Source organism: Peromyscus maniculatus, chromosome 5, assembly GCF_049852395.1.
Source record: "Peromyscus maniculatus bairdii isolate BWxNUB_F1_BW_parent chromosome 5, HU_Pman_BW_mat_3.1, whole genome shotgun sequence".
Taxonomy (NCBI): domain Eukaryota; kingdom Metazoa; phylum Chordata; class Mammalia; order Rodentia; family Cricetidae; genus Peromyscus; species Peromyscus maniculatus.
The window spans coordinates 27,705,629-27,731,692 of NC_134856.1; the positions used below are offsets into that span (position 1 = coordinate 27,705,629).

Sequence of the window (26,064 nt, forward strand, 5' to 3'; positions counted from 1 at the left end):
CAGGAAAGGCACAAAGCTACACAGAGAAATCCTGTCTCAAAAAAAAACCAAAAATAATAATAATAATTTTGTGAAAACTCATCCAGAAAACACAAAACATAGCCTGACATAGAAGCCATCTAAAGCATCACAAGAACAGCAGAAAATAGTCCTCTTGTATATAGATAGGCAACAAAAGCCTATGTAAAATTTGAATTACTTGAACTTAACAATATGCAGAAATGTTTCACTATGCAATGGGGTTTACTTTAGGAATACATAATTGGTTTATGATTTGAAAAATCAATCAAGGCACTCAAATTTATCAATGATTTTTTTTTAAGTAGTCATTTCACAACTATCTAACAAAGTGGTGGCACTTGCCTGTATTCCCAGGACTCAGGAGGCTGAGGCAGGAAACTGAAAGTTCAAGACCAGCCTGGGACAGAGCGAGACACACATCTGTGGTTAAAGATTCAGAGAACTAGAGGCTGGGGAGATGATTCAGTGGATGAGGTCCTCAGTGTGCAAGCAAGAAGGCCAGAGTTCAAGCCTCAGCATCTCCATAAAAGCCAGGCTCCGGACAGCCCACCTGTAACCCCAACCCTTGGTCAGGAGAACGAATGAAATAAACCAGGAATTTATATCTTACCGCCCTAGCTCCCCTTAAAAATAAGAAAAAGTGCGGTTTTCATTTTAACATAATGATACGTAGAACATATGTACGCAGAACATAAATCTACGTACAAAACAACCTATTTCTATATACCAACAAGGAATAATTTTAAATTGAAATTAATAAGAATAGTATTTATAAGTATTATAACAACAGTTAATAGGGGCTGGAGAGACAGCTCAATGGTTAAGAGCACTGACTGCTCTTCCAGAGGTCCTGAGTTCAATTCCCAGCACTCACATGGTGGCTTACAACCATCTGTAATGGGATCTGATGCCCTCTTCTGGCATGAAGGGATACATGCAGATGGAGCACTTACACCTTAAAAAATGCATAAATAATTAAACTTTAAAGAAAAAAAACAGCTAACAGGTACAGAACTTGGATTTGAAAACCTACAGAACATCAGCAGAAGGAAAATGTAAATCCTAACTAGGGACTGGTTCAGGGCAATCGCTCAGGCAGGAAACTGCTTGTGGTGCAGGTACAGGGGGAGCTGAGTTCAAGCCCAGACCCATGCGAAAGTCAGGTATGGTGACACATGTGTGGAATCCCAGAGCTGAGGAGGAGGGGGAGGCAGGGGGATGCCTGAGGTTTACTGGCTGGCTGGCCTAGCTTCAGGGCCTAGTTCAAGACCTTGTCTCCAAAACAAGGTAGACAGCCATCCTAAGAAATCATAGCAAAGCTGACCTCTGGCATCTGGACAGGTGTATACGTATGTACTCAGACAGACCTGCATAAGTATTTCCACAGACATAAACACATAATCACAAGCAGCACATACCCACCCCAACTCACAAATAAAAACAGCTGAAGAGATAGAGCTTAAAACTTCCAATATTAACATGTCAAATCTTTCTACATTGACCTAAACAGTCATTGTAATCTCAAAATATCCACAGGGTTTTTAGTAGAAATTGACTTAATGAGTAAAATTTATTTTAAAAAGAAACCTTCTTTACCAAGGCAACACTTTCTTGAGGAAAAAGGAACAAGAACAAAGTTAGTCTCCTCCAGATTTCAACACTTTCTAAGAAGCCGTACTGAGCAAGAGAGGAAACTGGCCGGAGGACAATGGACTGATGACCAAGGCTCCCAGCACAGCGCATCTGGGAAATGGCCTTCCCGCAGACATGAGCTGTTTTTTGACAGGAGTGCAAGGGCAGCTCAGGGAACAAGACAGACTTCACAGTGAGAAGTGCTCTACCACATGCCACCCAAACAAAAAAGCCAAAGGAAAAACGAACCATGAGGCCCACCGTACGAAGAGGAACCATTTGATCCAGCCACCCTACCATCAGGGTTACCAACTTAATAACTGGAAACTAGAACACCAGCTTCATAAAATTACTGTGAGATTAAGTTAGATGGTTATATAAAAACCCAAGTATCATACAAAACGTCGTAAAATCTACGGCCAGCTGCTGCTCCTTACACAAGTGTCTGTTCTCTATCAAAACCACCACAGCAGTGACAAATAAACACTTCTAAAAGGACCCCCAGAAAACCACCTTCTTTCTTGCACCCACACCCCAAGTGCTCTGTAAACAAACCTCTTTCAGCTCAGGGTGGTTCGTGCTCACTGAACTTACAGTGTTTTCAACTCCAGCATCACATCACAGATAAAGCACAAATAGTCAGTTAAGTGCGACTGCAAGAAGAGGTAGGATTTAAATAAATTAATGCAATCCAAACACCAGTGAGCGGGGAGGGCAAAAAGACAGGGTAGGCACTTAGAGGAAGAGCGCTGGCAGGCTGGCAGGCTGGCAGGCTGGCTCAGTGGGGAAGGAGCTGTGGCCAAGCCCAAGTTTGATCCCCAACTTGCGCAAGTTGTCCTCTACCCACACATGTGCACTGCGACACACACACACACACACATGCATGTACACATGCATGCAAGCAGGCAGGGGCATATGTGCATGTGATGAAATAGAAAATTATTTTTAAAAATAATACTAAAGAATGGTCAGTGGGCTGGGCTATCACTCAGTACAGAGCACCAAAACATAAAAAAAAAAGTGATTGGAATAACTTCTTTAAAAACCTGTGTGTGTGCACATGCACATGCACATTTCTACAAATGTAGGTTTATTTAAGCAAACCATGGCACACATGTGAAGGTCAGACATCTCAGATGCCAGTCCTCATCATCCACCAGGCTTGAGGTGGAGTCTTGTGGTTGTGTGCCACTGCACATAGCAGGCTGGCAAGCTTCCAAGGACGGGCCTGTTTTCACCTACCCAGTCCAGCGTAAGCACTAGGACCACAGATGCACACTGCAGTACCCAGCTGTTACGGGAGATTTGAACTCGGGTGCTGTGGAATAATCCTCTGTACACTGTGTGAATAGATGCCATTACTATTGGTTTAATAAACAAGCTGACTGGCTAACAGCTGAACAGGATAAAAGTAGGTGGAAAAGCCAAACTGAGAATGACGGGATGAGAAAGGGCAGAATCAGAGGAGACACCAGCCAGCCACAGAGGAAGCAGGATATGTAGAAAATGAGATAACAAGACATGAGCCAGTGGGAGAGCGTAAATAAGAAATATGGCTTAATTAAGCGTAAGAGTTAGCTGGTAACAAGGCTGAGCTACCAGCTGAGCATTTATAATTTATATTAAGTCTCTGAGTCAGTTATTTGGGAGGTGGCTGCCGGTTACTTGATAGCAGGCGGTCGGGACAGGAAAACTGTCACACTCTGGTCCTCAAGCACTTTACCCCTGAGCCGTCACCCCAGTGACCTGGAACAACCTTCCAGGAGAAAGCAGGTGAAGACCAGGTCTTCCTGAGCCTGTGTCTTTACGACTGTGTTGTCAAAGGGAATGGGAGAGAAAGGGATGGCGTTGAACCACCTGCCGTTATCTTAGGACAATGACACCCACTCCAACTTCCCCAAAACATGAGACGCTGTAATGTGTCAATAATTAGCAAATAGTTATAACTTGGATTTTGCTAAATAAATAAATGATTTTGCTAAAACATAAACTCACCATTAAAATTTAAGTTGTCTTCTTTTTTCAAATAAAGACTAATAGAATATACTTTTCAGTAACAAAACACTGATTATTTTAATAATAAGTTGAGTAAGCTTTCTCCTTTATAGTGCACCACTGATAATGTGGGTCTTTTCTGATTTGTATAGACGCAACACTGTGATTCATTTTACGTCCTATAAAGATCACAGCTGAGTTTAAAAACAAGCTTCAAGGCATCATTTCTACCTACAAACAATAGAGTAATCCCTACGGAAGAAGTCGAGAGAGTTTCCCAGCTTCCTAATTGGACAGCAGCCTAGGGTGGAAAGGCCCTGCTCAAGAGGACATAATCTCTGACAGTGGCTGAACTGGAATTACAAGGGAGGGCTTCCAAACAGTCTGGCTTCCCCGGGCCATTAATCCTTATCTGACTCTAATATACTATGTAGATAGGATATATATGAATATCAAAAATACATGGCAAGGAAATCATACAGACACACTAAAAAGTAGAACACTAGTCAGCAAGCAGCAAAGCACTAAATTGACTTCAAATTTTTATTAAGGGCATCCTTCTGTTAGTGACTGAAGGTATATTAGCTTAGTGGGCCATGCAATCGCCATAGCACCACAACTAATGGACTGCCAGGAGATGATTTAATAAAGAGAGCCAGCTGAACAGCGGTGTATAAGTAACTCTGACAACCTAAGGCTTCCTTCTGGTCAAATGTTTTATATCTGTAAGTGACTTTCTTTAAAAAAAAAAAAGGGGGGGGGGAGAGAACTCACAGAAGGATTCACTCTAACAGCCCAATGTTCTTATTTAAGTTCAGAGTGCCAAGACCTTCAGATGTGACTCCACTTGTAACATGGTGAGTGATCTCGCTCAACAAAGCATTCAGCAACTCCAGTGGGTACCAGTGCCGTGGGTGGTCACGGTAATGTAACACAGCAACTCCAGTGGGTACCAGTGCCGTGGGTGGTCACGGTAAAGTAACCCAGCAACTCCAGTGGGTACCAGTGCCGTGGGTGGTCACGGTAAAGTAACCCAGCAACTCCGGTGGGTACCAGTGCCGTGGGTGGTCACCGTAAAGTAACACAGCAACTCCGGTGGGTACCAGTGCCGTGGGTGGTCACGGTAATGTAACACAGAAACTCCAGTGGGTACCAGTGCCGTGAGTGGTCACCGTAAAGTAACCCAGCAACTCCAGTGGGTACCAGTGCCGTGGGTGGTCACGGTAATGTAACACAGCAACTCCAGTGGGTACCAGTGCCGTGGGTGGTCACGGTAATATAGCAGAGCAGTATCTTAAATGTCACCTTCTAAACCACACTTGAAAATATGGGTGTCAGGAACAGGGTGGGCAGAACAAAACCATTCATTGAACAGACATTTCCACAATATATCTTAAAGAACTCTACGTGTGACAGAGAAGAGTTGGGGGAGGTACCTTTGCCCCTTTCTAGTCTTGCTAGGAGTAAGGCAAGTGTCAACACCTCCATCAGTCTTGAAAAGGCCACATATTCCCCTTGACACAACAATGCCACTTCTTAAATCTTATCTAAGAAGGGGTTAGGGACTTAGCTCAAGCAAGAATAAGGCCCTGGGTTCAGTCCTCACTCAACTGTAAAAAGAAAAAAAAAATTAACTAAGAGAATCATATGACACTAACAAATGATTTAGCACAAAAGATCATAACATTATTTTAAATAACAAAAAAACATAAGTTGATGAAGGGCTAAGGACACATAGGCTATGCCTAAGAATATGGTTATCTATCAGTAAGTAAAGAAATAATTTGGTTATATTTTTCAGATTATCACTAGGAGCATATAATGCTTTCATAATAAAAAGAAACACACAGGAACATAAAATCTGGCTGTACCACCATTGTGGAATACGTCATTTAACTAGAGTTTGTTAAAATGCAATGTATGACAGTGAATGAATGGCAGGAACCTTTCTCTTGATGCTCAAGCCAAAATTACACCTAGGTATGTGATCATGTGATAAATCCAAAATAAAAAATCATTTCAATAGAAATAGCAATAATTGTATGTTATTAGAAAAGAATCGATGCCACGCGGTGGTGGCGCATGCCTTTAACCCCAGCACTCGGGAGGCAGAGCCAGGCGGATCTCTGTGAGTTCGAGGCCAGCCTGGTCTACAGGGCGAGATCCAGGACAGGCACCAAAACTACACAGAAAAACCCTGTCTTGAAAAACCAAAAAAGAAAAAGAATCCTTTTCTGTCATTATCAAAGTGATCATTTCATGGAGGAATAAATTACAAATACATGTGGACTGACAGCAGCCTGCAGAGAGACAGGTGAGGATCGGAACACAGCAAACTGTAAAGAGGAAAGATGAAGGTTTAAATGCTGAGAGCCCCAGACAGCATCTGTTGTGAACAGTTCTGATTTCCTTTAAAACAAACCTTATTGTACTCTTTGAAAAGGCATCTCTTTAACCTATTCCTTATAAAAGAAAAAGATGGGGGAAGTCTGATCCAGGGGTAAGACTCCAATTCTTAACTTGTTTTTAGGACGCTCAGTTTCTTGCAAAATGAAGACATGGCTTCCCATCTGCACCTGTCCATCAAACAGCTCCACATTGCAGCATTTGAAGACAGAAACCACTTGCTGTGTATGCCAGAGTTGTTGCTAAAGGATCTGTAAGCTGCTTGTGGTGGTGCACATCTGTAATCCCAGGACTTGGGGAACAGCGGCAGGAGGCTCAGGGTCAGTCTGGAGTATGTAGTGAGGACCTGTCTCAAATCCTAACCAGTTAACTAATTAATTAAATAAATAATTGGGTTTATAAAGCCTACCAAGTACTAGGCAGTCTGGCTGGTAACACACTCTTGGCCCTTTCTCTCTCCACCTCTCCTGTTCTGTCACCACAACCACTGCCCCAGAAGTCTGTGTATCAGTCATGATGAAAGTCACTGAAAACAGGTTTATGAACTTACCATTTTTCTATTTTATTTTATTTATTTGTTTTTTTTTTTTTGAGACAGGGTTTTTCTGTGTAGCTTTAGTGCTTTTCCTGGAACTCACTTGGTAGTCCAGGCTGGCCTCGAACTCACAGAGATCCACCTGCCTCTGCCTCCCGAGTGCTGGGATTAAAGGCGTGCGCCACCACCGCCCGGCTCATTTTTCTATTTCTTAACCCACAAGAAAATAAATGACTTGAAAGTAAAAATACTACTTTTGCTTTGAAAACTGTCCTTGGTCTATCTTTAAAACATACCATAATTTAAATGCAGCCCTGAAAAAATTTATAAACAAAACAAGGTTCTTGGGCATAATCGAATTCTGGTAGCCTTTTGAAAGTGTTTTTGATCCAATATCAGATAATCAATGTCAATTCTTCATTCTCCCAAAAACTGAAAGACAGCACTGTCAAAGAGGTTGATGCTGTTTTTTAAATTACATGCATGTGTACACATGAGAACGAAGTTGCCCACGCGGCCATCAGAGGGCATCAGATCCCGTGCATCTGGAGTTACACTGTGGGCGATCTGACGGGGACGCTGGCAACCGAAGCCAGCGGCGCACTCTGCGGAAGTGGCGCTCTGCGGAAGTGGCGCTCCGCGGGAGTGGCGCTCTGCTCTGGCACTGAGCCAGCTCTCCAACCCTTTCTCACTAATATCAGTCTCAGCTTCAGGATTCTTTACTGAAGCAGACAAAAGGAGCCACCTTTGGATCCTTCAAGCCTACGGTAAGGCCCACAGAGAATCTACTTATGCACAAAACACCCATCTTGGCCAGGAGGTTGCAAGGACTGAAAAATCAGGTGGCACTTATCACTTGCCACCCAGTCACCCTCTGCATGCACTCTCCAGAGTTCTCAGTCACCTAACTGGTCTATGAGACACCAAGTGAGTCAGCTTGCACAGGCAGACTCCTTGAGAATATAAATGAGAAGGTTACTAAAATCGGCCTTCTATCTCTACCCTCAGTTAGCTTAAATTCAAGATCCGAATCAGGAGGCTAATTAAAGATTTTCCCAAGATGTCATTTAGCCAGCTTTTTCCTTCCTTTCCTGCATTTCCATCATCTTTCTAATCTCAAAGTTGAAAAAGGTTTACATCTTTAAGAGAAAAAAATGTGGATGTCTTTTAAAAATGAATTCCCTTAACTACTCCTTACATCTCCTTTCTAATCCCCAACCCACTTAATTAAATTCAGTGTGAATTTAAATTGCAATTAACATCTTTTGAGGGATTACATGCTCTAATCACAATTATACAGTGAATATTTAAAACACATACATTTTGTTACATTATCTGAAATGCAAATTGGGAGTCCAAAAAAGATGTTTAATAAAAACGTATAGTACTGAAGACTTTATTACGGAAGCTAAGGGACCAGAACTGAGGTTGGAGAGAGTAAAGCGCAGATACAAGTACAAAACCAGACTGCCTTACCTCCGAACCCCTGGATCGACCCCGCTTGGCTCCCACGGAACCTAGCTTCACCACAGTCTAGTAAAAACTCACTTGTAGGGGTTTGGTTAATCAAATGAATTTCATATCTTTCTCTCATGCCAGTCATACAATTCTGTATGGGCCAAGCATGTTTTTCTAGTCAAGTATAGTGGCCCAAGCCTTTAATCCTGAGATCGTGGAGACTGAGCCAGGAGAACTGCTAGGAATCTGAGGTCACACTAGGCTACCATGTAAAACCAGATCAAGGCCACAGAATGAGGTACTGTCTCCAAACTAAAAAAATTAAATATGGAAAAGAACAAAATGTTCTGACTGAATAATTTTATTGGAATGACTAATTTATTTGACTGTTTCTTCAAAATAGCATCCCATAATAATGAAAAAATCCTCCACAGAACACCTACCTGTATTCTAGACAATGTTGCTCCTCCACCGTAGCCCTGCACATTATTTTACATATTTTACATATATGACCACAAGGCTCAGCAGAACCGTGCTAACTGTTCTGGCCTCACTGTGTATGACAGCAGTTAACTTGGGGGGTGTGGAATTCGGGGTCACAGCTTCAGAGGACTGCAGCCCATCATGGCCACAAGAGCTCCTCACCTGGCCGCAAACTTGGAGGCAGAGAACATTGGGAACCAGAGGTTCCAAAGCCTGCAAGACCCACATCCCACCACCTGCTTCCACCAGTCAGAACCCACAGCCTATAAAATAGTGCTGCAAGCTGGGACCAACTTCTTGAGAGACATTCCAGAGTCACTCTATACTAATGTCCTTAGGAAACACCAAATTTAATGAGTGCAGAGTGAAGTTGGGATTTCACTTCTCAACTCAAGCTCCTAAGAGGTAAAGACAAAAGCATTGTTTGCCAATTCTTCACAGCTAACACCTTATTTAGGAGAGAAACTGTAGCCCATAATCCTCTCAAGCAGGTCACTGGATTGTGGCCACCTCAGGAGTTGCCTTCATCTCTGACAGGTAGGCTTTCAAAGGAATCTTCAGGAAGTTTTCTATCTTGGGCTCCTTCTGCCAAACTCCGGGTCCTACTGAAAGCCAGGCCTCCTGAGGTGGACTCTTCAGGCTTCACCAAGAAGACAGAGCATTGCCATCTGTATCCAGGTTCCCTTGGGGACCTTCCTCTTTTATCCTCAGGGACTGTGTGTACTTAGCATATTGTTACCTCCAGAACGAGGTTTAAAGAAAAAATTCCTTTTCTTCCCCTGTCTGTTTCCTGCTAACGGGTTCCCACACAACTGTTTTACTAGCAAAACGGATGAGCTTACTTTTTTCCTTTGCCATAATTCATACATTCCCAGATGATCATAGCACCAAGTTAGTAAGCTCCACATCGGCCAGCTATTGAAAGTGGGGTTTAAAGCAGCTCTCCTGAGGATCTGGAGAGATGGCTCAGTGGCCAAGGGCACTGTGTGCTAGCTACTGACTCGAGTCTGGTTTCCAGCACCCACTCAGGCAGCTCACAACCACCTGTAACTCTGGCTCCTGGAGATCTGACATTCTCTTCTGGCCTCCATGGACACCTGTACTCATGTGGGCACATGTGCACATGCACATACACACAAAAAATTAGAATACATCATTTTTTAAACCCGGTTCTGTGTGTACTCCTTTTTCTTGTTTGTCCATGCTCCCATGATCAGTCTCAGACACATATGTTGAGACCATGTCGCGTGTGATGCCATATCCCAGCATGGATAAAGACGGATGCACTGTGCGCTGTATGTGTCCCCAGTTTTTATGAGCTGGAACTTGGTCTCCAGCATAAAGGATGGGAAGACTGTAAGTCCAGAGGTGTTTCAGCCGAGAGAGCTCTGTTCTCATGGGCGAGCTGTCCGTGCGGTGACGGGCTGGCATGCTTGCTGTCACTCCCCACGCCATGCCTTCTGACGCAGGGCAGGAGAGCATCCCTCACCCAAAGCTGAGTGGACGACAGCACCCTGTTCTTAGACTTCCCAACCTTCAGAACCATGAGCTAAGCAAACCTGGTCAAGTATAAATGATCTAGCCTGTAGTACTCAGTTATAGCAAAAACAAACAGACTAAGAACATAACAAAGGCCAGGAGAAAGGAACAGAGAGATGCTCTAGTATGCAGCTGATTATCTACAGCAGAGAAGAGATGTGCAGGTCACAGAGGCCCAGACTCAGTTTACATTAGTCTGAATAACCTCTGATGAGTATGAAGGTATCTACTTATATTAATTTTGTAGAATTGATATGGCTCATATAATTCCTTGCCACAGCAAATGCTGAAGAAATTCCAGGTGCTACTAACCATGCTGTCTAAGGAACACCATGTTACTAAGCGCACAGAACCATTCATCCAGAAATACAGAAACAAAATTCCCGGGCACATTTGAAGGCCGAGACAAACGATTTTCTATGAAAGTTCAGTGGGTAAAGTGAAACGTGAGAACCTGTGCTCAGATCCTCGGCGCCCACGGAAAAAGGCCGGCCTGGCAAAGTAACCTGTAAACCCAGCACTGGAGGGACAGCTGCACTACAGAAAGCCAGGAGGCCGGAGAGGCTGGCGACAGAATTCTGCCGAAGGTACACGGAGAAAGAAGGCCTCCTGGAAAGCAGTGCCGCAGAGGTAAGAGAAGCCCTGGGCTGGTGCAGTGCGAACCCTAATTGGTCTTAATAAAAACCCAGCGTCAGATATGGGGGTAAATGCTGAAAGATCAGAAGAGTAAAGGAGCTGGCTAAAGTCACCTGTTACCTCCACGACGACGACGACGACGACGACGACGACGACGACGACGACGACGTCTCAGACCAAGAAGGGCTGAGCTCCTGTCTCCTCCCACCTTATATTCCTCTCTCCACCCAGCCATATCACTTCCTGTCTCCACCTCCCCAGGGCCAGGATTAAAGGCATGTGCCACCACTGCCTGGACTCTAGGTTAACTGGTGGCTAGCTGCACACTCTGATCTCCAGGCAAGCTTTATTTGTTAGAGCACAGCAAAATATCACCACAGGCCGGAGGTCTAGAGCCTGGATTCTCACTGAATCTGAATACTCTCCTTAACATCAGCACTAGTATTCCGTCAAGAAGAATGTGATGAATTCCACTGTGTCTGAGAAACTGGGAAATATAAGATGCCTGTTCTCAAGAACTTGTCAGTCAGTAAGAGAGCTCAGCAGGCGCAAGCTGAAGCTGCTTTAAGAAGCCAAGTATGTGGCCAGCAAAACGGCCCAGCCAGCAAAGGCACTTGCTCGCCACCCTTTGCACCATGAGTCTGATCTCCAGGTCCCACACAGTGGGGACAGAAAACATCCCCACAAGTTGTCCTCTAACCGACACACGTGACAGATGGCTTTTAAAAAAAACAAAACCAACCAAGCAAACCATGAAATCTCTTTAAAAGTCAAGCATTCTCTAAGGTAGACTTGATTACTGCCCCAATGCTGGGTCCCGCCCTGTGTAGTAATACTAATTACGATCTTATAGCAAGCCTTGCTTGAAGCCTACCCTATCTGTTGGGAGAAGGAGAACATAAAAAGGGATGATCATTTCACCATTTCTTTACCTCTTTCATGGACTAAGCACTTCTTTTAAAGTAATTTCCTCAGTGTTAACAACTAGGACTCAAGCTCAATCCATTCTTTAGAATGCCACTGCTGAAGGATGCCCTGGGCCAGAGCTCCTCTGTAGACACTCCCAAAGAGAACTCCGCTCTGACATACAGAAGCATGCTTTCTACAACGATACAGTAGACATAAGGATGTGTACCCATGGGTAGATGTGCCAGGCACAGATACACACACGCCCGTAAGTGCGCACACATGCCCCAGACATACAACTCAATAGCTACAAAGGACTGCTGGATGCCGAGACAGAAGAGCTTCATCCCCTTTATTCTGAAGTAAAACGGCATGACTATGACTTTACGCATGCGTCTACATCTGCACACACGCATGCACCGCCGTGTGCTCAGAGACCAGAGGATGGCAGGTCTTTTCTCTATCACCCTCCTCGTTATCCCCTGAAGACAGAGTCTCTTACTGAACCTACGCTTGCTGGTTTTCTTCTAGACAGGATGACCAGCCAATCCCATCGACCCTGCAGTTTCTGCCACCATTCCCACGCCCACACACAGCACTGGGATTTCAGGTGTGCACAAAGTGCTAGGAGCCCTCATGCTTGTGTGAGCAATCATTCTTGTCCATGCGCCATCTCCTCAGCCAGAATGACCCTTTTAGAAAGAAGTCACCTTTCTACTATGACAGCAGATATTTAACCTCGAACTTCACGAAATTTCCAATACTATACGAATGCGGTATTTTTGAAGTTATATTTTAATGAAAGCAATCTTGTGGATTTTTTTAAAATCAGACATAGGTAATTGTGATTGGCTAATGAAGCCCATGACAGCTGCTGATTTTCTGCACTTGCTGACCCTGATGATCTGAAATCTCTCCTTGTAAATCTACAATCTGCCTTAGAGCGAGCAGGTATGTTGCTCTGGAAAGACACTGGTGAGAACAGCCAACCCAGCTTCCCACTTGCTCTGTGTGCACAGGCACCTTGCACGTGCCATTTTCATATGTATCATCCTGTGCAACAGGAGGGGTGTTAAGAAAGGACAGGAGATGGTCAAAGACAAGGCCAGTCACACACTATCCTCAAACTTGCTCACACTTACACACTCTCTAACAGTAACCTCGGAAGAACCGTGAAGGGGTCAAGACATCACAACCCACACTCTGCATTAAAGGGGAAGCAACACTAGAAACCCTGAATAACCCAAGACCTTGGAAGCTGCACTCACGTGGACTGGGAAGCAGCTGCTGAGCCCAGCCCTACCTGAGGACAGCTGCCTGCTGGTGCTTCTGGGAGAGGAACAGTCTGAAGGGGTGTGGTCACTAGTGGTCAACCACGCCCGTGGGTGAAGCCACACCCACCTGTGAGCACATGGTCAGCACAAACTGAACCCAAGGGGGGAGGGGGGACGACAGAAGACAGGAAGCTGAAAGGTGTTTCAGAGGTGGGGGTATGGGGGTAAATATAACAAAAATACATTGTCTGGAATTCTCAAAGAATCAATAAAAATACTTTATTAAAAAAAGAAATTCCACTCACACAAAATACATAAAGGCAAGAAAACATCCCAATGATTTCCTCACCTCATTCATTCCAAAAAATATCTCCTTTAAGCTGCTTTTTTAAGCCTGTATCAAAAATGAAGAGAAATAAAAGTGAAGATTTAACACAAAACATAAACCTTTAGGTATCCTAAAAATACAAAATAACTGCAAAGTGAGTGTTAAAAAATAAAGATACAGAAGAAAAGAGTTCCTGTCGGTACTATGCCTGCCTCGAAGACCGTCTTCATTTCAGACACCAACAGAAGTTGTTAGAAGCACTTCCCGGGGCTAATACCAAGCAGCAGCAATGAAATTAAGCCAACAAAAAAACAGGACAGAAGGGCTTTGCGGACCACCATGAGAACTTCCAAATAAACTTTCCCTCTACTCGGTAAAATCTTCCTGCAGACTTCCTGCCCTCATTTGCATATCTGTGCAAGCCTACTCTCTCTTTTTTTCCCTTTCAAGCCCCTTTGCCCTTTCAATCATGAAGCATATTACTCCACTGTCAGGGCAAAGCAGTTCCTAACAACAGGGAACCCAGCTGGGATAGGAAGAGGGCAGCGGGCTCATGCATTAACATAATAATCCAACTGTGTTCCCATAGGCCCTTAGGGCAGACAGCATATTAGGTAGGCCTCCTGTGCAGACCCTGGCGGAAGCTACCTTATCACCTGCCCATCAACCTGTGGCAGCTGGAGCAGGCTCCGTCAGCGGCTCCTGCCAAGCAGTGGTGCCCAATTACCTTACCACAGAAGACAGAAACCCACTTTTCTATGTCTGTTTAATGTGCCCACTGCATTTCCTTATTTGTGATTTGAATCTGCACTTCAGCATTGTTTCCAGGAGATTGACTTCTTGCCTTTTAACTTTCTGAAAATCTGGGTGTCTAAAATCCGTCCTGCTAGAGCAGGCAGGAAAGAGACTCACAGGGGACTGAAACACAAAAGCCCAAGTTGGTGAGAAGATAATTGCTTGGTCACCAGTTGTCTGAAGATCCTTCCATCAATTCAAAGGACTTGAGATACGTGGAAGGCATCACTATTTCCTCAGGGAGACCAAAAAATAAAAAGGCAATCCTATATCCTGTCTTCTTTCAGCATAAGTATTTACCCCTTCTGAGCCCATCCTCCCAGAAACCATGAGCTGCTGGGCACTCTGACCTAACTTGGAAAGTGTACGCATAGATCACTAGTTTTCTGAAGAAAAATTGAGAAAGATAAGACCAAAGGATATTTTCATTCTTAAATTATTATTATTGAAGACCTTTAAAAATAAATAAACAAATAATAAAGTCGGCCCACTGGTATGCCTCCCATGTCAGCATGCAGAATCTATGCTGAACTAGGTTACGGCTGCTTGGGTCCTGGAATCTTTGATTTGCTCTATGCATGATTTTCTTTCCAAGCTTCAGTATGGGTTGCAAGCCCAGGGTGTGTGCCCTGAAGAAGGGGTACTCTTACCTTACACAGCTCACCTTCAAAGCCAAAACCTCAAAGTACGAATCACTTCAGTTAATTCAACACAGTAATCTCATTCCTTGAAATCATTCCTTCAGAAGACTTCAAAATGAAAGTGTATGATTTGCCGTTGGATGTAACTGGGAAAGCGTGCCTTTAGAAGCACGCTACAGAACATTATTTACAAGTGCAACACTACCAACCTGGCTAAGGGAACATTTTCCACTGATCATGTGTTTCTAAATAAACCTGAGTTTCCAGGTTTTTATAGGTATTTTAATAAAAAATGAATCCTCTACTCAAACAAAAGCATATTTATCTACTATTTCTATGAATTTTAAATGTTAAGGAACCAACACTACTATTTAAACCAGCCAAGCTGGTAGCTTCTGTATGCAGTCTAATCATTAGGCAAAAATTAAGAAAGAATGGCTACATCTACACTGGCACAGATCTTGAGGAGCTGTGACCCAGCAACCACAGTTTCAATGTACCATTGGGGGGGGGGTTGGGGGGGAGGGTTCAGGAGGGGGGGGCCGGCCCTCCACAACCTGTCAGTCCTTCATATCTACACACCAGACAGGGCTGTGTACGAGGCAAGAACCTCAGCATGAAGAAGTTTGTTTGTTCTTTAACAAACACCTGGGGAAAATTCAAATCAAGGAGAAGGAAAAACTCCTAAAAATGTTTTCTTCTATGTGTAAATCTTGAGCTATTTAAAGTCTCAAAACAATATAATATGTTATAGGGTGATGGAAGTGTACATACAAAATACTAAAACTCCATTATAAATATTAATGCTTATATGTGTGTTAAACAACAAAATTATACACATCTCCTTGATCTGTCAGGGATACCAGGGACTCTTTACTCTTCATAGATTCTTACATCTTGACAAAATGTAATAGATCTTCCAAGTCATTAAATGTAGAAGCCTGATTTTTGATTAAAAGACAATAAACAACAGCTCTGTGTGGTGGTAACAGGATAAATAGTAGCTCAGACTGTATCTCTTAGAGGGGCATGCTTCCGCTCTGGGGTAAACAAAAGAAATGCATTTATAAACCAAAAGCATAGATATTCCATTAGTAGGAAGTGGATTTTAATGTAATCCATTTTATACAATAGCTACAAGAGCCTGGCCTCTAAAACAGCGGCAGAGAAGGTAATAAAGGTAGGATTTACACTTGTTCCTAGATTTGGCAGTTCAACTTTTGATGAGCTTTAAAATTTTTAGAACACAAACACTGAACATAAACGTGTTCCTTAACTTTTAAGTATCACTAGGGAATCCTGTGAACAGAGTGTTATTTACATTTAGGATGATCGAGCAAGTTCAGCGTCCCTCCACCCTGGCAGTGCTAAGCTGCACTCTCCTTCCTGAATTCAGAGCCACACCTTCATCAGGTCTCCCAGAGCACTGGACTCTCTGGAGAATTACTTGGGAAGACACCTCTTCTCCCAGTAAGGGTGATTTGCTCCTCAAGTTGAGTTTGGTGTAAATAGGGCTTCAGAGATGGGATACAGCTACTACATTTTGACACTTCTGCCAAGGATAAAATTAAGCATGAAATATCAAAATTACATGTTGAAATAGATGCCATCTTGCTTTGTTTCTTTCTGAATAGCCCTTCAGCTGTTGAGGCACAATACATTTTTCCCCAGGCAAAATCCCCAGGCTACAATAACTAAGTCTCATGTCTTCAGGAAACAGCTTCCCAAACATTATCCTTAGGTATCTGGTCTATTTCATATTTAATCATGCAAATCTTACTTTAAAAAAGGAAAAACAGTCCATTTAAAATATTACTCAGATGCCACTAATGAATGACAAGTTAATTTTCTAACATTTCTCATTAGTTGCCCTTTATTTTAGTAGTAGAGTTAGATGCCACAAAGAATCAAAGGCTGATCATTTGTATGCTGCAAACATAACTTTGTTTCCAAAGTGTGATTTTCAAGCGTGCTACCAGCATTTGGCACTGGAGACAGGAATCTCCCCTCATCCAACACTGTCCCTCACCTAGGTCCTCAGCCTTTCAAGGTGGCGAGGACCAAGGCACCATTCCGAATAGTAGTAAATGTCCCAAGGTCAATACTTCAAATGTAGGGTATCACCTACAGATAACTGTAACTAATTTAAAATTAGGGAAATTTATTAAATAAATAGAAACTTAATAAATTGCTAAAAAATTAAAACTTCCAGACCATTATAGACTAAAAATAAAAATCATAAGGTTGTGTGCTCAACCCCAATCTTTCCACAGAAAGAGAAATTAAAATGCAAATTAAATCATTACATTCTAACAAAATGAACTTGATTTATACTGCAAACATCCTCACTTAGCATGCAATTCTATCATCAAAGTTTATGGATTTCTACTTCAAAACCCAGTCAAGTACTAAGTCATTATGCACTGAGTTAACAAAGCTTCAAAAAGATCTTAACTGCCTTCTATTGAAATTTAGTTCCTATTTCTAATCAAAACTCTTCCATACAAATGGTATAAAGAAACACAAGAGCAAAAGGGGAGGGGGGGAGAGAGAGGGGGAGAGAGGGAGAGGGAGAGGGAGAGGGAGTTAGTCTGAGTTGGTAAAGAAGTGGGCATTGTATAAAGAACAAGGTAGAACAAGCAAATAAAAACATGCGGAGATGGCTGGGGGTCGGAGCACTGGCTTTGCAAGCACGAGGACCCGAGATCAAATCCCCAGCACCCGTACAAAAAGCTAGGCCGGGGCTGGAGAGACAACTCAGAGGGTAAGAGCACTGGCTGCTCTTCCAGAGGTCCTGAGTTCAATCCCCAGCAACCGCATGCTGGCTCAGGCATGCTGGCTCACGACCATCTGTAATAAGAGCTGGTGCCCTCTTCTGGCCTGCAGGCACACATGCAGGCAGAACACTGTATACATGATAATAAATGAATAAATTTTTAAATTAAAAAAAAAAAGCTAGGCATGATAGTGCATGCTTGTAAACAAAATGGATGAGAGGCAGACACAGGCAGATTCCAAGAGTTCAATGGCCAGCCGGTCTAGCCCAAACAGCAAGCTCCATACAACACACAACGCACACCACGGACAAGACAATCTTCATCTCCAAAATGCAGTACCATCTATTGCAAAGCATAATTACACACTTCTCTGTCCACAGTTTTGTGGACAAGATGTCACACAAAGGAATGATGGGAGCAATGATGTCCACAGGTTAGGAGGTGGGAGGGGACACCAGTGTCAATGAAACAAGCCGAGATAAATGAGACTTGTTACTAAGAGGGAAGGAGACAGCGCTATAGCAGCAACATCTGGAAGACCAAAGAAGAGGGACCTCTGGGTAGTTTACACAGAAAAAACCCGTTTAAGGGGAGGGGGAGGGGAGGAAGCAGTAGGGGACCGACTCCATGTGCGTGCAACATAAGCATGAGAGGAAGACCATAAGGAGTTCTCTGACTGAGGAAACATAAAGGCTGCCTATCCACAGCAGAGAGTAGATGTCTGTCCACTCCTAGATCTCAGACCTGAAACATAATTCAATCTCAGAACAAATCTGGCTGTAATCAAGTCCAAGAGGTTAACAACACTGTTCTGGGAAGAGTTTTGTTTCTCTAAATAGCCCGTTCTTAAACTAATCCACTCACTGCGACTCAAAGCATTTATGGCACAGTGGCCAGAAGTGACTCGGCCTGCACTTAAACCAGGAAGACAGATCAGGGCATGGGGTCAGTGCTAGCAAAGGGTACCAGGCAAGCCAGAACAGAACCAAAGGTGTCAGTGTGAGAAGAGACCACATTGACAAACATCAATCCCATTCTGAAGAGGAAGACCAAACCAAACCAGAACCCATGGCCTCCTTAGCTTTTCAAGCAGGAAGCCACTTTACTCTTGCTTGGATATTTAACTCCGGAGAGAGATAAATCAATTAGCGCCTATCAACTGCTGCTAGGGGCTTCATTGTCCTCAAGGAGTTAAGAGAATCCTTGACCACAACAGGAAGACTACAAACTGCACTACATGGCTAACACATATCTCCAATTATATGTAAGGACGTTTTTACAGCATTCGTGCCAAGGTCTTAAAAAATGAGTTGCAGCATTTTAAAGCTCTAAGGCTGGCTAATCGTGTCTGATCACAGCGGTCTACAACAGCATCCAAGGAGAGCAGGAAGGACGCCTTTCTCCACTGCTGTTGCTCCAGTACAATGTTGGGCAGAGAAAACAGGAAGGCCTGCCTGCCATACTCTGCCGATACTCTGCCGATACCCTCACCAAGAGCCCAAGATGCCGAAGCCCGAACGGGATTTTTAACTATTCCTTGGAATAAATTCAGCTTAAAAACCTTTAAAGGTTCCAGGATAAGAATAACCTGAAATAGTAAATGTATTCCTATCTCCCAAACTTGTATGTGACTAAAGAATGTAAAATTTCACATATGAAGCAAGCAGATAAAGGATGACAAGATTACTTAACAAGTGATCATTAGTAATTCCAAAATGAAGAGAAGTCTACGATCAACAAGGAAGGGACAGAGACCCACCACTGAGATTTATTCTGGGTTGTTTGGTTTTGTTTTGTTCTTGAGATTTATTCTGAATTCATTTGAAACCCAGAAGCTGTGCTCTCAAAGCCCACTCCAAAACAGTTCAAAGTTCAAATGGCAGTGCTTTACAAGGAGGGATGCACACACGCGCGCGCGCGCGCACACACACACACACACACACACACACACACACACACACACACACACACACACACGCAAGAGCGCGCGCAAGGTAGCCCCTCACCACCAGTTTACATGTAAACTCACAACTGTGATGTCCCCTTCTTTCTTTAGTCGATGGCCTGTCTGTCAGGACTAAGAATAACAGCTCAGAGATTCAAATCAAGCACAAGCTCTTCGCATTTCAAGTTCTATGGATGGCAAACTTCTCCCAACTAGCTACATAAAAGAAAATTGGTCCAAACAGAAATAAACTCACTAAAATTTAAGGTTATTCCAACAAAAGGGTTAATTAGGAAAACAAATTTTCCCCGACTGTTAATAATGGGAACAACACACACTATGTGCCCATAAGTAATGCGCAGGTATCTTTGATCTCCAGCCCCGTGTGGTTTCTGTTGCCTACTGTAGCCTGGCCTCTGGGACTCTCTTAGAACCAGACATCTGGCTACTTTGTTGTTTCAGACTAATCTCTTCCCGAGAGAGCTCAAAAATGACACCAGGCAAGGAGGGTCCTGGCAGAGAAAAACATTACAGTATTAGCAGATTCCTTTCTGAGGAGAGGAGAATATCCAAACCGTCTTCACATTTCTAAGGGTCTTTGGGAGCACCTCAGTACTCCAGTTTCAGCCTGGCACGATTTTAAAGGAATGTATAGAGTAGCTGTTGAGGCCCATCAATCATTTTTGCAAATCCACTGAATGTTAATCATAGGCTATTGTAATGTATAGGAGAAAGTTGCAGGGAAAATAGAAATCAGATTAATTCTTCGCCCATCTGTTAGGGTCGGTGATGACTGATAAAACAAAGATGTTTAATTGTCAGCTGAAGGCTTACACCAAAATTGTGGGGCAAAATCTGAGATGGCAAACAGAGCCACATGCCTCCCGTGAAGCCAGCTCCCTGGTCTATTCCTCTTCTTAGCTGGGATTTTTCTTTTTTCTAAAGAACCTTTACCACCGACCTCCTGGGAAGGTTTTCTGGGCTTCTGTGAGATGCCTCTGAGGAAATCAAAGAGTGAGAAGTGATACGCAGGCTAAACATTCAAAGTCAAGGATGAAAAGGCTATTTTTGTAGTCATGGTATCATCAATATTCTCCCCAAGGCAACAAATTACCATGGATATCATAATACCTATTTAGGGATTATTATTTGAGCCCTAAAATCTATACAGTAGGAGGAAGAAAAATATCTTTTACCATTTGCTCCACAAATGGAATATAAATCAAGTAGGACAGATGTTTGATAAGAATTCTGATACTTTATCCTAAAACCACATTTCATCTATTTCTAATATATGATTTCAAATTTAGGCACTATCAGAGATTACATGAACACTCAATATGATATCATACTGTTCTTATACGGTGATGGAAAACTCACCAGGCTGTTAAAATATCCAACTATAAAAAGAAATCCCCATTTTATGCTGTCACTATCTTTTTTATTTTTTTAAATTTATTTTTATTTATGTATTTAATTTTTCGAGACAGAGTTTTTCTGCATAGCCCTGGCTTTTCTAGAACTCGCTCTGTAGCCCAGGCTGGCCTCGAACTCAGAGATCCGCCTGCCTCTGCCTCCGTCACTTCTTCTTAATGATTCTGATATAAAGTAACATAGAGCAACTTCAACCTTGCACTACCTTTTACTGTGAACTCCAAAACCCTATTTTATCATAGTGCTGCCTACTCTAACACCCATTATATCAAAATATTAATAGGATATTCAGTGAAATACAACCTCCTGTTGTAGATAAGTAACTTCTAAAAATCACGGAAAACAAAATGTACCACTGGTATCAGACCAGCGTAGTTCAAAAGAAAGAGTGAGCTGATGGATAAGAATGAGGAAATAAACATCATTGGTTTGTTCTGAGACAGGATTTCGTGCAGCTCAGTCTGGCCTTGACCCTCCTGTTTCCATCTCCAAGGGCTTAGATTACAGATGTGTACCACTGTGGACAGCTAAAGTTAGAACCTGACACAACATTGCATTTAAAAGGCCAACACAAGGATTGACTTCCTTACCACAGAGGAAACTGCTTTTATTTCTTTGGGTAGGAACTGAGTATTCAGGAGGTCCTTGAGTAAGTTAATGCTCTCCATTTGTTTAGAAGGAGTTATGTATCTGAACACAAATAAGCATAAACATGGTCCAAATACCCCAAGACTCTACCACCCCACTCCCATTTCTTAATCCACTGGGGAAAAATATATAGAGGAAAAATGAAATGAGTGAAAATTAGTATAACTGAGTCAGTTTCCTGTCAGTTCTATCCCCCAGATCACCCAGATCACCCAGATCACCCAGGGATTTAAGATTTCATTTGACTACGGCTGAAGATTTTCTCTTAGTGGTCGGAGGTATGCACGTGTGTGTACACATGTTCACGTGTACACATGCCTGTGGAAGCCCAGGGTTGAAGTCAAGAGTCTCCGGTCTTCTTCACCATTTCCACCTTACCACTGACTGAACTCACAGCTCACTGATATGTCTAGTCTGGCTGGCCAGACTGGTTCAGGGAATTCTGTTTCCACCTTGCCAGTGCTGGGATTGCAGGGGGCCCCAAACCTGCTCAGCACTTACACGGATTCCGGGGATCTGACCTCCTGCCCTCATGCTTGCACGGCCAGGACTTTAACCACAGAGCCATCTTCGCAGCCCCTTAATGTGTGAGTTACAAACACAGCCCCAGTTCCCTCCAGCTGACCATCCATCTCCCTGCAGCATAAAATGAAGCTGTGGTGATTTGTCGTGAGTGAACTTCAGAAGCATTCCTTCAAAAAACGGTGCTCACCTAACAGGAAGTCCTGAGAGTCCTAACGGGACAAGACAACAGCAGCAAGCTTTGGAGTAGACCCTGTGTTTACAGCAAAGCAGGACAGGACAGCCTGAAGAAGGCTTCCTGAAACCTTGGTGCTGGATGGCAGAATGCTGTGGGAAGTCCCGGTGGACCCTAAGAATAAATACCAGCTGTGCAGTCGCTCCTAAATAGCCTTCAGAAAGTACCGCAGCTCCAGCAGGCCACCAGACCACGGCAGCATCTTGAAGAAGGCATTGTATCAGAGGTCATTACGAGTCTAGGATGAGGACTTGGAGATTTAAGAGGAAGACCACTTTGGTCTGAAAATGGTTATGCCCAGAGGAAACGACCATAATGACAATAAGAATGATGGTAATAACAAAGGTACCAAGAACCATGCAAAACCCTGCTAAAGAATATCTAGCTCAGGTGGTGGGCAAAAGGAAAGGCTAGAGGGCCAGGAAGACAAAAATATACATAAGCCTGAGGATCTGAATTCTATCCCCAAAATCCACAGCACAAAGAGAGAACTGACTCTTGAAAACTGACCTCTGACCTCCACTGAAGAAAGGCCAGGGTGGAGAGGGAGAGCAAGAAGAAAATTGGAAACATATGCAGGGGAGAGGTACTTTTCTTTTGAGACAGGTTCACCCTGTAGCCCCAAATGACCTGGCATTCATAGTGATCATCCTGCCTCAGCCTCCCAAAGTACTAGAATTCCAACTGGAAGCCACCATATCCTGGCTTAAAAGTACATTTTTAAATACAAAGATAAAAAGTGAAGGACCTGGTGCTGGAGAGATGGATCTGTGGTAAAAAGCACTTGCTGCTTTAGAGAGAGCAGGAGCTGGTTCCCAGCACCCACGTCAAGGAACCCACATCTACCAGGGAGCCAGTTCCAAGAATTCCAACTCCCTCTTCTATTCTGACCCCCACTATGGGCACCTCCTGCATGCAAGTGGCATACATACACATACTCAAGCATACACTTACACACATAAAACCAAATAAAAAAATGTAATGAATACACATATTTTAAAAAATCAGGTAAACCAGCCAGGTGGTGGTGGCGCATACCTTTAATCCCAGCACTCAGGAGGCAGAGGCAGGCAGATCTCTGTGAGTTCGAGGCTAGCCTGGGCTATAGAGTGAGTTCCAGGAAAGGCTCCAAAGCTACACAGAGAAACCCTGTCTCGGAAAAAAAAAAAAAAAATCAGGTAAATCAATGTAATTCTCTCTCAGGCTAATGAAGTGAAAAGAATCATGTGAACAAACTTAATCAAAGAGAGGAAATAGGGAAGTTTTCCTTAGCTTCTCCTCATAAGCCATGATTTTCTAAACCAACGGGAAAAACAGTACACTGAATTCCTACCATCAAAGTAATAACGTACCAGTCAATAAGACAATGCAATATTCAATCAGAAAGTGCAAATCATTTAGATAGGCTTTCTAGAGAGCAATGATTAATTTATTGCCAATTAACTCCATCCAATACTCTCCAATCACTATTACTTTATAAGCCAGTCTTCTAATAGTGATGGCAATAACTTACAACGTTTTGTAATTTGCAACGCGTGTTCACAATGTTAAATTAATCATTTGACAAGATTGCATTAAGTACTATAGACTCAGAGAGAGATATGACGTATTTCCTATAACCTTATGGACTTGGGAGGAATGTAAGCACACAGTAGCAGAGTTTCTGACACTGCAGTTAAATTTCCCTTTCTTTAAACAACCGGAAAAAAGCACGTGTAGTCTTAGTAGAGTTTCAGATACCATCTCTAACAGTTGATGAGGTAGGAAATATTTGGGTAGGACTGGCTTCCTGAGAGCTTGGATCTCTGAAACCAAAACAAATCCAGGACAGTGGTCCTGTGTCTGAGGTGTAGACCGCTGGCCTTGTTTTCAGCCTCTCCTCCTGCAGGGAGCAGAGCTCCGCAGACCCAGTCTGTCTTTCCCTCCACCTCTCCCTCCAGCACAGTGGTCTCCACCTGTGGCTGTCCTCACTGTCCTCACTGTCCTCCCTGTCCTCACTGTGCTGTGACGCAAAATACGGACCCTGAAATAAAGCCTTTCAGTCATGGTGTTTCATCAGCAATCGTAACCCTAAGAGGATCCTAACTGAGACACTTGGTCTATTGTTTGTTTGTTTGTTTGTTTGTTTATGGGGATAAGTAACTGCTAATGTTATCTAATGTCCAAATCATTTTTCTCACAAAAGATACTCATTTAAGTAGATAGTTTAACTTCATCCAAAGTTCCACAGGGAAGAAGAAAGGGAGGGTCCATTCAGCTAAAGTTGTTGTGCATGTTTTCCATCTCTTGGTGGCTTTGAAAATGCACAACTAACACCAGAGAAGTCATGCATTTATTTTCTCTAGGCCGTGTCAGCTACAGGGATCTCTCGCTTTCTTCCACTCGAAATGCCATTTCCTTGCAGGCACGAGACTAGCACTTAAGGGGATTCTGCCAGAAGGGCTGCCCTTTATGGCTGCCCGTGTGGAGACAAAGTAGAACACGTAAAAGAAACTGAAAAAAACATTCCAAGTATGTATCCGGATTCTTCGGTACAGGTTTGACACAGGCAAAGTGTAACTGGCAAGAGTGGCAGTTTGAGCTCCCGCGTTTGAACACTTGGTCCCTAGCTGGCCATGCTGTTGGGGGAGGTGGGGCTTGACGCTCCTTTGGGAGGTAACGCCTTGCTGGAGAAGTACATCACTGGGGCGGGCTCTGAGCATTTACAGTCTCTCCCCACTTCCTGCTTGCTCTCTGCTTGGTGTCTGCACTTTAAGATGTAAGCTCTCAACTTCTGCTCCCACTGCCATGCCTGCTTGGTATCATAAGCCAAAATCAACTCCTGTATACGCTGCCTTGGTCACAGTTTTATCACAGCAGTGAAAAGTAACTAACACGCAATAGCCAAACTGAGATAGCTTTAGGGCTAGATTTTTTTCGAAGCCCCCTAAGTGCTCATCTATTTGAACAAACGTTCATGTATTTGAAGGCACAGTCACTGTGCCTCCTCCACACACTGAGTAGAGCAGCTACAACTGTGGATGAGAAACGCCATCCCTGCTATCAACTGAAAACTTCCGTGAGACACACAGGCCTTCACAGTGTGCTCTGCCAACTAAAGATGTCTGGAACAGGGAAGACCCGAGGGCCTCGGAACAGAGATGGGCAGTGCTTCCTAAGGGAAGAAGGCTGCCAGCCAAAGAGAACACCCATTCAACAGCTTCTTACAGATCCTTTTCACCAAGTCAAGGGCTTTTTCATCTGCTCCCGAGGAGACCTTTGCTTTCCCACCACGGTGGCGGGCACTAGGCCATGGCTGAGCTCTGTTCAGCACTGCCAACCTACAGCAGTGACAGACAAGGCAGCAAGGAGAAGAGCCGTGGGCACTGAAGCCAAGAGCGAGCCAGAGTTCACATGCCAGCTCCTCCATCCTTGTACGCCACAGCCCTGAGCCAGGGTCTTCTCTTCCTTCTCGTTCCATTTTCTCATCTGTAAAACGGACAAACACAGTGCTGCCGATCTGAAAGATTGTTCTGCAGCATTCGGGCATTCATACTGCCAGCCACAGAGCACAAGCACTGGCCCCAGCAAGCACTAGCGCGCCTGTGAGTACAAGTGCTGCTACAACTGCGCTCATCTTTTACTGTGCATGCAGGATTGCACACTGTGCTAGGCCACTCTGTGCTCATCTCTTACTGTGCATGCAGGATGCACACCGTGCTAGGCCACTCTGTGCTCATCTCTTACTGTGCATGCAGGATGCACACCGTGCTAGGCCACTCTGTGCTCATCTCTTACTGTGCATGCAGGATGCACACCGTGCTAGGTCCACTCTGCGCTAACAAGCTACAGACAAAAGTTCAGAAAAAGAATAA

General features: G+C 43.6%; 1 protein-coding gene across 13 annotated transcripts in view; it reads right to left on the reverse strand.

Annotated features, from left to right (window-relative positions):
• The window catches only part of Slc10a7 (solute carrier family 10 member 7), a 231,452-nt gene that overhangs the window by 170,821 nt on the left and 34,567 nt on the right, over positions 1-26,064 (reverse strand). Inside the window, exon 5 of one of the 13 annotated variants that reach the window (XM_042277505.2) lies at positions 20,809-25,678. The exons of the other annotated variants lie outside the window; for them this stretch is intronic. Within the exon in view, the coding sequence (XP_042133439.1) occupies positions 25,517-25,678 (162 nt within the window). The 3' untranslated portion in view covers positions 20,809-25,516. Of the gene's footprint in view, positions 1-20,808; positions 25,679-26,064 lie in introns of those variants that run through there. 13 annotated transcript variants of the gene reach the window in all.